The sequence below is a fragment of the Schistocerca americana genome, chromosome 2, assembly GCF_021461395.2.
Source record: "Schistocerca americana isolate TAMUIC-IGC-003095 chromosome 2, iqSchAmer2.1, whole genome shotgun sequence".
Classification (NCBI taxonomy): domain Eukaryota; kingdom Metazoa; phylum Arthropoda; class Insecta; order Orthoptera; family Acrididae; genus Schistocerca; species Schistocerca americana.
In genome coordinates this window covers 547,251,845-547,264,850 of record NC_060120.1, presented here as the reverse complement: position 1 = coordinate 547,264,850, position 13,006 = coordinate 547,251,845, and the positions used below count along the sequence as shown (strand labels likewise).

General features: G+C 44.2%; 1 protein-coding gene across 1 annotated transcript in view; it reads left to right on the top strand.

The window, feature by feature from the left end:
- LOC124594159 (G-protein coupled receptor GRL101-like) overlaps nucleotides 1-13,006 on the top strand; it is a 324,101-nt gene that overhangs the window by 261,231 nt on the left and 49,864 nt on the right. Inside the window, exon 19 of the mRNA XM_047132515.1 lies at nucleotides 10,742-10,813. Coding sequence (XP_046988471.1) covers nucleotides 10,742-10,813 — 72 coding nt within the window. The remainder of the gene's footprint in view (nucleotides 1-10,741; nucleotides 10,814-13,006) is intronic.

The following is a 13,006-nucleotide window of genomic DNA, read 5'->3' as shown; positions in this document are numbered from 1 at the left end:
CCTTCATATGAATTTGTGATCTCTCATCAGCTATAAATTCAAAACAGTGAAGCATGTTATGTCAATGTGACAAAGATTACAAGGGCCACACCACATACATAATACATGAAAGGAGTGTGAAACAAAACCAACAGTTTTACTATTGCAACCTAGAAAGGCAGCCTTAACTGAGCATGAAACGTAGCGAAATGGAATTACGCCATTTGCTACCATTCTACTTCTTAACATAACTGTTTATTTTTTTCCTTTCAATAATTAGAATGGTAGCAGGTGTACACCATTTACTAAAAATGTCAAAATTTCTACCTAGGCAGTGTTTTCTTGAAATTCATGGGTCACTAGATTATTTGGGCACTGTTTGTACTGTTCTTGAGTGTCCAGCTGGCTGCAATTGTCTTCATAACATGATATTTCAACAGCATACCTTGCCATCATCTTCAGGTGGTACTTGTATTTGAGTGTCTTCAGTACATTCTACCTCCTTTATACTTTGTTCTCCCCCTGCACCCTCACATTATGAAGGATGATGTCAGTTGGCAGCATGCTGATACAGATCGGTGCGGGTGGCTTTACTGTACACACTGTCCCATTACGCCATCCATTTTTTACTTGACCAATATGTCCAAAAACGGTATTTTTCCAGTCTCTTCCACCTCCATTGCGAATTTGATATTGGAGTGCTGAGAGTTCAGATGCTGGAGGAACTTCTAAAGTTTTTCTCTCCCGTGTGGCCACACAACAAATGTGTCACCAACATGCGTGAAAAAGCATATGGGCTTCAACGCAGCTGTTTCCAGAGCTTTCTCTTCAAAATCCTCCATAAACAAGTTTTCCACATACAGGTAAAGACATCTGAACTCTAGGCACCCCACTATCAAATTCGCCATGGAGGTGGAGGAAAATGGCAAAATCCTCTTTTTGGACATCTTAGTCAAGCACAAAACAAAGGCACTATGGGACACAGCAAAGCATGCTGCCAGCTGCCATCATCCTTCATAATGTGGGGGTGTACTATGTACACTGGTACACAGGTCTCATGCAGTATCAGCTGAAGAAGGTGTACCAAGGGATCTCAACCACCTTAAGGACATATTCAAGAAGAACAGATATGGTGGGAGGCAAATCCAATGTGTCTCCAGGCAGAAAGCAAAGGCCAAGCAAATAGAACATGATGAGGAGGATAAGACAGTGCCATATCAGCCATATGCTGGCAAAGTATGGAATACAATTGGAAGAATCCTGGCTTGACATAACATTAAATGCGTTTTCCGTTCCCAGTGAAAAGTTGCATTATTAGCTATGGTGAAAGGCAATTTGGGGTTCCATAAACTGGCTGTTTACTATATTCTATGCCTTTGTGTAAGGCTTATATTGGGCAGGCAGTGTGGACAATCAAAAAAGTTGCAAGGAACACAGAATACATATTGAATTAAAGAACTGACAAAATCTGCAGTTATAAAACACATTGCATGTCTACAGGGGCCTCAATGCAGTATGAAGAAATGGAAGTGTTAAGACACCTCATTGTTTTACAACTGTGTTCTAAAGGAGACTATTGAAATTTGAGTGGCCAATGGGCTGATCTACAGAGACAGTGGCTACACCCTAAGCAAATTTTGGGACCCAGTGCTCAGTCAATTAAAATCACAGTGCTCACTGAGATCCACCTTTGTGCCCGACAGGGACTACAGAAGAATCAAGAGACTGAGGTTTGCACCCAGCATTGAGAAATACCATCCCTCACCACTCCACCCATTGCTTTGTGTGAATGGGTAATGATTGGGTAGATGTCATGGGTTAAAGGAGGCAGGATGTAGTGAAGACGCTCTTTCTACAGGTGTTACCCAAAGATGATGGCAAGACACACTGTCGAAATATTGTGTTATGAAGACAATTGCACATGGATGGACATCCAAAACATTACAAACAGTTGATTCACTAGGAAAGCTTAAGATTACAAATTTAAGTGCTACTAATTTCCATGGCATAGTTAGTTTTAGTTTTCCATAAAACATTGTCCTTTATGAGAGATCTGCAATTGGAGTTGTTCCAATATCTAGTGATTATACACAATGCTATGAGCTAATAAAAGTTTATTCACAGAAGACCTAGCTCATTGGATAGCCCTAATCCTACTCTCTCTGATAAGTGGTTTACATTTTCTGAAAATTAATGAAAAAGTTATTACAAATTAAAACTCCAACTCACATTATTCTTTCACCTGCTTTATAGACTCCCACCAAACAATGGGTCATCAACTGGTATCTAGCCCCCACCCAGTTAACATCTCTTTTAGTTCATATAATCACCAAGCGGCAGGTGTTGTGAGAGTGTGTCAGACAAAAAGTTTGTGACTAGCAGTCACTTGATAAGCATCTTGGTATCAACGTCTGCACTTTAGTATGAAGATTTGATGGCGTAAAAGTTCACATTTAGCCCTGAAAACATCTATGTGTAAATATCTCTTGTGGCTTCCTTTTAAGCCTGCTCTCAGCATTCATTCATCTTCAGGACAGGAGTCTATTTTGGAGGAATTGCTGCTATTTAAATCTACTAGGGATGGTACCTTACTTGGTGTAGTACTTGAATGTTCAAAAACTCTTTTAATAATCATATTCTTACTAAGAAATGATTAATAATATGAAGAGGACTGTTAGTGACCTGATCATTGCTGAAAAATACTTTAGTGAACAAATATCTGACTTAAATCAGCAATGTTGGGTCAGTCATTGAGCAGTGAGACTACCAATCAGAACAATTTCAGAGTGTGAGACTTTATTTCATTGTTCTCTAATGGTAAATTACGGTTACATCATCAGGTTAGTTCCATTCCAAACACTGTATCTCCATTGGAAATTCTGAGGATTATTCTGGCACAAAAATGTTTTCTGTGACCAGATCATTTTGGGATTTGCTTATCAAAGAACCTATGGAAGTATGTTGAGAGAAGACTAGGTAACTTTCAACTGATAAAGCATGAGATTCAGTCATTTCTTTTTAAATTTGTTTGTAAATACTATATTACTGCCTAATGTCATGTACAGTACCAGTTCCTTTTATCAATTTGACTACTTTTCAACTGTTCACACAGCCAGCCGAAGTGGCCGTGCGGTTAAAGGCGCTGCAGTCTGGAACCGCAAGACCGCTACGGTCGCAGGTTCGAATCCTGCCTTGGGCATGGATGTTTGTGATGTCCTTAGGTTAGTTAGGTTTAACTAGTTCTAAGTTCTAGGGGACTAATGACCTCAGCAGTTGAGTCCCATAGTACTCAGAGCCATTTAGCCAACTGTTCACACACACACACACACACACACACACACACACACACACACACACACACACACACACAAGTAATCAGAGAGTAAGTGTGCAATAACACAATTACACAAGTTAGTATCATCTGACATCAACCCTGAAATCTCATGAGCTATTCATTATTCAGGAAAACTTCAACATTAACTACAAACAGTATAATTAGAGACAATGGCTATGATGGAAGAAAGCACTCTTGCCACCATGGCAAACAGAATAAATCAGCATATCGCATAACTGGGATATCATCAAACCTTGTAGCGATTGTCAGCATGACAGTTTAATGGGGAATGGGACAAACACATCATATTAGCTAGTATGATCATGGCAAGATTGTGAGTAGAAATGCTTGAGATACTCCTGTCTCCATGGTAATGAGAGCACGGCAGCTTTCAGTTTTCGCCATCTCGACAGTGTATAGTGAGTATGTTGCTTCAAGTAACACCGCTGCCGTCAGAGCCAACTACCATGGACAAAAATGTGTTGATGGTGGGAATCATTGTTAAATATTTCTGACCATGATGGTGGACAGATGGGACATGATACAGTAAATCACTCTCAGAGTCAATGCTGAACAACAAGAATCGATGAGTATTTATGCCATCCAGAATCACCTCCTTGGTATGTAGTAGGGAACCCACCGATTTACATATTAACTCTCTCACCATGGAGCACAGAGATACATCATGAAAATTTTTGTGGCGGCGTTCGTAGCAACAAGCAATTCGCTGTAGAAACGGCTTACGAAGTCACCGCCACATTTTTAATAGCGGGCCGACCGGTCCGCTGGAACAGTGAACAGAAAGATGAAAACCCAAACACTCTGATTAAATAAAAGTCGGTACTTATCTTTATTAACGAAGATACAGAAACACAGTAGTGAACTCCGTGTCTACAGAAATCTGTCTAGTTCGAGTCGGAGCGGCTAGGTCAGCGTCGGCTGACGACAAACAACAACTCTGCTGCGATGAACACACAACTGACTAGCAAGTACACAATTCGGTGGCGAGTATACAACTGAGCGGCGAATACAGAACTGTCCTAGCACTCGCGACTCCAGCGCTTAAGAAACCAGAAGCCAGCGGTGGCGCGCGCAGACTTGCGGCGATTTGCTGTCTCGCTGGCGCTGCTTATGCGGACGGCGTCCGGACTTTGATGCTGCCAACCTTTTGGCAGCGGGCTCGGGTGGCATTACTGGCTAGGATATAACACTCCTCCCCCCCAAATCGCCGCACCGTCGTTGAATAATGACGCGGCGAGCGTCGACGGCGGGGGAGGGGTCTGGCCGCAGGCGTAGCAGAAGAGACTGGGGCGGAGACTGTTGTCGGTGGCAGTCCCCGGTCCGCACCCCAGCATTGGCTGCGCGGGGCCTCGGGAAACACCGACTGAAAACCGAGGTCAGGGTGCACGCCTGTGACCACGGGCACAGCTTCTGGTACTGGATGCGACGGGGCGTCGGGACCCACGAAGAGAGGCAGCGTCTCCTGACGCTGCGTCGACGGCGGCTGAGTGGGCGCCGGACAAGGCAATGCGGTCTCAGACTCCTTGGGGTTGCCCAAGGAAAGCGGCTGCAGGACAGGCTGCACAGCCACCGCTTGGGAAGGCGGCCCGGCTGAGGGGTCGACGTCCATCAGCTCCGAAGGCGGTGGCGACTGAAGAGGGACCGCAGGCGCCGGAGCGACCACCTGGGGCGCTCCCGGATGAAGCTGCGCGGGAGGCATCAACGGGACGGGCTGTCAGCGTGGTAGCGGCGACGGCTGCTGCTGCTGCCCTGGGGGCGGCAGCGAAGTCGGAAGGCGCGGCTGGAACCCGCCGTGGACCAAATCTGTGGACAAAGAACGAGCGGCAGAATCCGGGCGGCCAGCGCGGCGCAACTGGTTCTGATGCCTCCTGTGCACCCCAGTAGCACCTTGAACAGTATAAAAACCGCGACCCTGGACACTTATCACGGTACCACGTTCCCAACGATGGCGACCGTGATAAACTCTGAAAAAAACGGCGTCGTTGCGCTGAAAACGCGTGCGATGCTCAGAAGCGGCGGGTCGATCCGGGGGGTGCAACAACCGTAGTAGGGTGCGATGACGACGGCCGTGGAGAAGCTCCGCAGGCGAAGGGCCGTCGCGTGGCGTGGTCCGGTACGACGACAGGAACGTGATGAGGGCCTGCTGACGAGAGTGCATAGCACGAAGGCGGTCCATATGATCCTTGAATGTGCGTACAAAACGTTCCGCTGCACCATTCGATTGAGGGTGGAACGGCGGAGAAAGAACATGGCGAATGCCATTGGCAGAACAAAAACTTTCAAATTCAGCAGAGGTAAATTGTGGTCCATTGTCAGACACTAAAACTTCTGGAAGACCCTCAGTACAAAAAATTGAAGTCAACGCCTGTATAGTTTGTGCAGACATTGTAGACTGCATGGGCACAACAAACGGAAAATTACTAAATGCATCTATCACGATGAGCCAACGAGAATTCCAATATGGACCAGCGAAATCAATATGTAATCGCTGCCAGGGACCGGCAGGGCGTGCCCACTCAAAATAGCATTGAGGCGGAGCAGCTTGGTGTTCGGCACACGTCGAACAATCTGTAGACATCTGCGTAATCTGCTTATCAATGCCAATCCATGTACAATGACGGCGGGCAAGCTGCTTGGTGCGGACCACTCCCCAATGACCTTGATGCAACAAGGCGAGGACCTTGGATTGGAGCACTTGGGGAACCACGACACGAAGCTGGTCATTCTTGGTGCATAACAGCAAAACTCCATGCGAAACAGACAACAGATGACGTTGCGGATAATAGCGACGAACCACAGGATCCGATATGTCTTTTGCCTTGGACGGCCAACCACGTTGAACAAAACGTAATAGTAAACTCAGATGAGGATCCGTAGCTGTCGCACGTGCCACCTGACGATAATCAATCGGAAAATCCCGGAGGGATTGATGCTCATCGGCGTCAATCTGATGGCAAGAGTCGTCAGAGGAATCGAAGACGTCATCCGCAGCAATCGGCAATCTAGAAAGTGCGTCAGCGTTTGCATACTGAGCTGTAGGGTGATACAGTATCTCATACTGGTATTGTGATAACAAAAGAGCCCAACGTTGTAGTCTCTGAGCTGTCCGCTGAGGAACTGGTTTAGACGGATGAAACGGTGACGTCAGGGGCTTGTGATCTGTTACTAAATAGAATGGTCTACCATAGAGGTAGTGATGGAATTTTGTGACACCGAACACAATAGCCAACGCTTCCTTGTCCAATTGGCTATAATTACACTGAGCTTTGTTTAGCAATTTAGATGTGAACCCAATAGGACGTTCGGTGTTACCGACTCGGTAACACAGCACCGAGGCCGAAAGACAGCACCGAGGCCGAAAGAAGAGGCATCACAAGCTAACACCAGAGGCTTGTTCGGGTCGTAATGGACCAGACAACGATCATTCAATAAAGCCTCTTTAAGCTGCTGAAAGGCTGATTGGCAATCAGCTGACCACACAAACGGAACATTCTTATGGCGGAGACGATGCAACGGTGCAGCAATCTGTGATGCATTAGGTATAAACCTAATATAATATGTCAATGTGCCAAGAACTGCTTGCAATTCCTGCAGATTGCGAGGGGCGGGCAAATCACGAATAGCTGCTAAATGTGACTGGGAGGGATGAATGCCTTGAGCATTAATAACATGTCCCAGATACTCCAACTCCGTAAGGAAAAATGAACATTTATCGATGTTGCAACGTAGGCCTGCCTGAGACAACACATTAAACAAACACTCCAAATTACGGAAATGTTCAGCAGGCGTCCGACCGGACACAACAATATCGTCTAAATAGTTGCAACACGATGGCACATGAGCCAGAAGGTGTGACAAAAAACGCTGAAAAACAGCTGGAGCTGACGCACAACCAAAAGGCAAACGCAGAAAACGGAACAACCCCAACGACGTGTTTATGACAAAATACTGTTGTGATTGCTCGTCGAGGGGCAATTGCAAATATGCTTCATGGAGATCAATTTTGGAAATGAAACGAGCTTCCCCTAACTTATCCATCAGCTCGTCCGGTCTAGGCAAAGGAAAAGAATCAATGACAGTCTGAGGATTAACTGTCGACTTAAAATCAGCACACAAACGTAACTTGCCAGACGGTTTCTTTATAATAACTAAGGGAGAAGCCCACTGGCTCGCTGAAACGGGTTGAATAACACCGTTGTTTTGCCAACGACGAAGTTCATCTTCTACAGGTGCCCGGAGGGCGTGAGGCACTGGGCGAGCATGACAAAATCGAGGCTGAGCATTATCTTTTAACGTAATATGAGCGGCAAAGTTCGCAGCACAACCTAGTTCGTCTTTAAATATGTCACTGTATCGTTTACACAAATCGGTTATGCTGTCTTGAGGAACAACAACAGAATTAATTTGCAACACATTGTCTTGGATAGACAGGCCAAACAAGTCAAAACAGTCTAATCCGAAAATGTTTACACTGTCTGTAGCGCGGAGCACTGTGAATGAAACTGTTTTTGTATTGCCACGGAATGTGGCTGGCACGCTACATACACCTAATGCAGGAATTTGTTCTCCACTATATGTAGCCAAAGAATGTTTTGCTGCTGAAAGTTTAGGGTGGCCGATAGCCGCATACATAGCACTATTTATGAGAGTCACAGACGCACCAGTGTCTAATTGAAAATTGAAGGTCTTATTGTGGATGCGTAGCTTCACAAATAGTTTATTACACTGTCTCTGGATCGGTGCAGTGGAGGCGGAAGACACAAAATCAGCGCGTTTAGCGCGTGTTTGCTGCTTACGACAACTCGTGGGTTGGGCGGGTGTAACAACAACTCCCGCTTCACTTGCAGCCTGTACATTACGTTTTACAGCGTTTGAATTACGCTTGGGTCGCATAGCAGAGGGCTGGGTGGGTGGCTTATTGCGAACAAGTTTATTACCCACACGAACCGTGGAAGAGTCTTTAAACGCGACCTTCTGGGCGGGCTGGCTTTGAAGAACATGAATATCCATGGGCTGGGCAGCACTAGAATTGTTCTTGCGTTTACGCAAACAAACAGTCTGGATGTGTCCTTTCCTTTAACAAAAGTGACAAACCGCGTTTCTTAACGGGCAACGTTCACGAGGATGAGCAAGAACACACTTAGGGCAAGACTTGACTCTTACATTTTGCACACGCGGCTGACGAATGTGTTTAACATGACACGGCCGGCTAGTGTTTATAGTCTGACTCTGCCGGTGGGGCCGCGGGCGTGACATAACTTGCTTAGCACAGGCAATTTGAGAAATACATGGCTGATCTAACTCACACTCAGCATAGTCAAAAGTATCTTGGGCTTCAATGATGTTCATCACAGTCTCTAATGACGGGTCAGGCAACTTTAAGATAGCAGCACAAATACGAGAATCTGCAATGTTTTGAGTAATAGCGTCTCGTAACATGACATCACTGTAGGAAGCTCCACACACACAATTAAATCGGCACTGACGGGTTAGGCCCCGTAAATATGTTAACCACTGTTTATTAGATTGATGTGTCAGTTTCTTTAATCTGAAGAACTTGAATCTGGCTGCTGCCACCTGAACTCGCGACTCGAAATACTCAGCAAGCTTGTTAACAACAACGTCATAGTCTAAAGCTTCTGGCTGGGATTCCGGGAACAACTTAAAAAGTAGTCGATAGACTTCCACGCCTGCAGTGGAAATTAAATAAAGCTGCCGCTCAGTACCTGTGATTTTGTAGACTGTCATGTGCGCCTGCAACTGCGCGAAATATTCTCGCCATTCTTCTCATGATGCATCAAAAGCACGGAAAGGTGGTGCTGCCTGTGCTTGTTCCTTCGGTGTTGGAGGATTAGCCGCTTGTTTGGCGATTGCTTCCACCAGACTTTGTATTTGCTGACTCTGTAACAAGATCAACTGTTGTAATTCGGCAGACATAGTGAACACAAATTAAACCAGCCCCCAAAATTTTATCGCTATAATTAGTATAACCAGAAACAAGTTGAACCAGCCCTGCACACGAGTTCGGAAGTCCTCGTCGCCAGTTTTGTGGCGGCGTTCGTAGCGACAAGCAATTCGCTGTAGAAATGGCTTACGAAGTCACCGCCACACTTTTAGTAGCGGGCCGACCGGTCTGCTGGAACAGTGAACAGAAAGATGAAAACCCAAACACTCTGATTAAATAAAAGTCGGTACTTATCTTTATTAACGAAGATACAGCAACACAGTAGTGAACTCCGTGTCTACAGAGATCTGTCTAGTTCGAGTCGGAGCGGCTAGGTCAGCGTCGGCTGACGACAAACAACAACTCTGCTGCGATGAACACACAACTGACTAGCAAGTACACAATTCGGTGGCGAGTATACAACTGAGCGGCGAATACAGAACTGTCCTAGCGCTCGCGACTCCAGTGCTTAAGAAACCAGAAGCCAGCGGTGGCGCGCGCAGACTTGCGGCGATTTGCTGTCTCGCTGGCGCTGCTTATGTGGACGGCGTCCGGACTTTGATGCTGCCAACCTTTTGGCAGCGGGCTCGGGTGGCATTACTGGCTAGGATATAACAAAAATGACCTTCGGGTACTCTAAGCATTAAAAATAATTTCCTACACTGATGAGTCACAATACACCTTCTTACATGCCAATTGCAGAACATGAGTACTTTGAAAACTGCATGATGCAATGCATTTGAATGATCAGTAGTGTACCGTCTAGGCAAGTGATGGAGGTATTTTGACATTGAGGATTCTTACATGGGAATAAATGTGGCCTCTTATTTGGTCTATCATCATCTCTCTTAAGAATGAGCCAGAAAAATATCATCTAATCATGTGTGTCTATTTCTTGAGATGGGCCTTCAGAAAGATTTTGTATTTCCCCAACACTCAGTGGGTCAGAATGATTTAAGGATCACACCATGGGGGACAAGGGAGTTCCCTCCCCCCTTGACACTCGCCCTTTCCTTCCCTACCCAAATAATCTGACCTCAGTTCTGTTGCACATGTCAGGAATATGTCAGCTGGATCCAGTTCCAAACAATCTCTATGAGTTGTGAGTGTTGCTTAAGTGGTAAGGATTAGGATGGCTTCCTGCTGGCTTTTTGTGTCCCGGGGAGTCAGTGCTCTGATGGGTTATCAATTTTGTTAGGGTACAAGGGAGTGCTACACACTACTGCCTAGATGTCCCTAGCTCAATTGCTCAGTACATGCTGCAGTAGACCCTGCTCAGATTATTTTGTTTCAAGAATAAGTCAGTAGGTAGTTCTCAGCAACATGTTTATAATTTTTAGTTTTATATTTGTCTACCACTTTCTGGATGTAAATTCTAGAATGATACATTTGAAAATCATTTAAAAACAATCAGCAAATCCTAACTCATTAATCTTAACAATCAACTGTTTAATGCTCAACAGGGATCTGAGTGGTAACAGCATTAGAACTGTTGGCAGTACTGTCTTCAAGAGTGTAAGGTCCCTGAAGAGATTGTAAGTATTGCTATTAATATTAAAATTAAAGACTTTTGGCCATTAAAATTGCTGTACTATGAAGACAGCACACAACAAACATCAAACTGGCACCAAGCGTATTACATACATGCATAAACAAACAATAAGGATTCCGGCACAACCACACAAAATAGATAAGAGTAATGTCATCTATATTCTGTGTACGTGTTGATTCAAACTGGCCCTACCTATGGGTTTTATGCAACCTGCAACAGCAACAAACACCATGTGTAGGATTTTCATATCCTCTCACTCACTATGTGCAAACTATTAGTCTTACAAAAAAAAAATGAACAGGACCTTTTTGAAGGAAATTAATGTAGTTATATTTAGTACTGTGATACATCTTCACTAGAGACCACAGTTTTCAAATTAATCAAGGAAAATGTGCAAAAGTGATCTTCAAATTGATATTTCTTGAATAACTCAAAAACTGTAGCCTCCAATGAAAACATATCCCAGTACAAAATTTAACTACGTTAAATTTCTTACAAAAAGGTCCTTTTCATTTTTCTCTAGGGCTATTAGTTCATGCATTGCAAGTGAGAGAATATAAAAGTCTCCCTTGTTGTTTTTGAAGGCGTTGTGGGTTGCATAATACATATAGGTTGGGGCAGCTGATTTGCACTGTATAAGGAAAGATTACACAGTGAATTTCTCATTTGGAGATCGCATTTGGATGTTGCTTGTTTGTGAGAAGATTGCATTGTGCCTCGTGTAAGAAGGAGAAACTTTTATCAGTACGTGTTGTAATTTGACACTAGCAGTATTGTGATCTATCAAGACTACAGTTTATTGTTCCATGACATTGCTACTCACTTTACACAGAATCTGACTATTGTTGTGAAAGTATGGAAATGGTGAGTTCAGGAGGGCCATAATCAGTGCTGTACAGGATATTAGTGGCCTTATGTGACAAGCACGCAAGAGGGCAGACATATTGTTTACTCTTATGTACAGGATCATGCAGCCATGTTATGTATTCTGAGTAAGGAAATGGGCTTTTTGCAGCAAGACAAGTATCTACTAGGACAGTACAGTAATGTCTGGAGGCCCACAGACTCTCAGTACAGCGACCATTGTTGCAGTTTTCCTTGATGTGGCAGTAGAGAGAAGTGTGTCAATGTAGGTGCACCAGGCAACAACACTGGACACTAGAGTGTCAACAGGTCTGCTTTTCACACAAGTTCCAGTTCTGTGTACAGCATCACACTGAATGTATCCTTGTGTGAAGGTTTCCAGAAGATTGAATGCTGCCGAAATGCATTTGTCATCATCACACCGGTCCAACACCTGATGTGATGATATGAGGTGCTGTTGGGTACACAGCATTATCCCCTCTTCAGACAGACAGTAATTTGGACAACAGGCATTACATTTCCCTTGCAGTATGGTTTGTGGCTGGGTTTCATGACATTATCTTTCAACATGATAATGTATTAGAAAGTTGCTGCAAAAGCAAAGAGCATTTCAGCTCTTGTTTAAGAAAAGTTAAAGTATAGGAGGCAAACAATATTTGAATGAAAGTAAAATGAGTCTCAGGAGAGTGATTTGAGGAGAATTCATTGAATTTCAAAGCAAAAGTTTTAGAAATGATCTAACTAAGAATCCAAATGCAATCACTCACTGATCATATCAGCACCAAAACAAATGACAGGGAGTAAGATGCAACACTGAATCAAGTCTTCAAAAATTGTTTCAGTGCTGAAGCTCATAATACTTGAGAGAATTAAAACTGTTAAACTGGACGCTGCAAGGTTGTGCAGGAATTATAGGAAATAACTTGCTCACTTTCTAGCAGCAGTTTATTGTTGGACACTGGTATAGTGAAGGGTGCCTAGCAATTGGAGAAAAGCACAGGTGTTCCCATTTGTCATTGGACAGGTGTAGATAATTGTAGGCCTAGATCACTGATGTCAGTGTGTTGTAGAATTATGAAATGTGTTTTATGCTTATGTATTAGGACTTTTCTGATAATGAAAATCTCCCCTCTAAAAATGAACTTGAATTCCCAAACAGAGATTTTGAAAACTGAACTGTGTTCCTTCATAGATCCAGATTGCTGTGGACAAAGGCACTCAGGTTAGTGTAATGTTTGTTGACTTCTGGAAGACAGTTGATACAGTTCCCTAATTTCATTTAGTGAAAGAAATATGAGCCTCCTGAGTATCT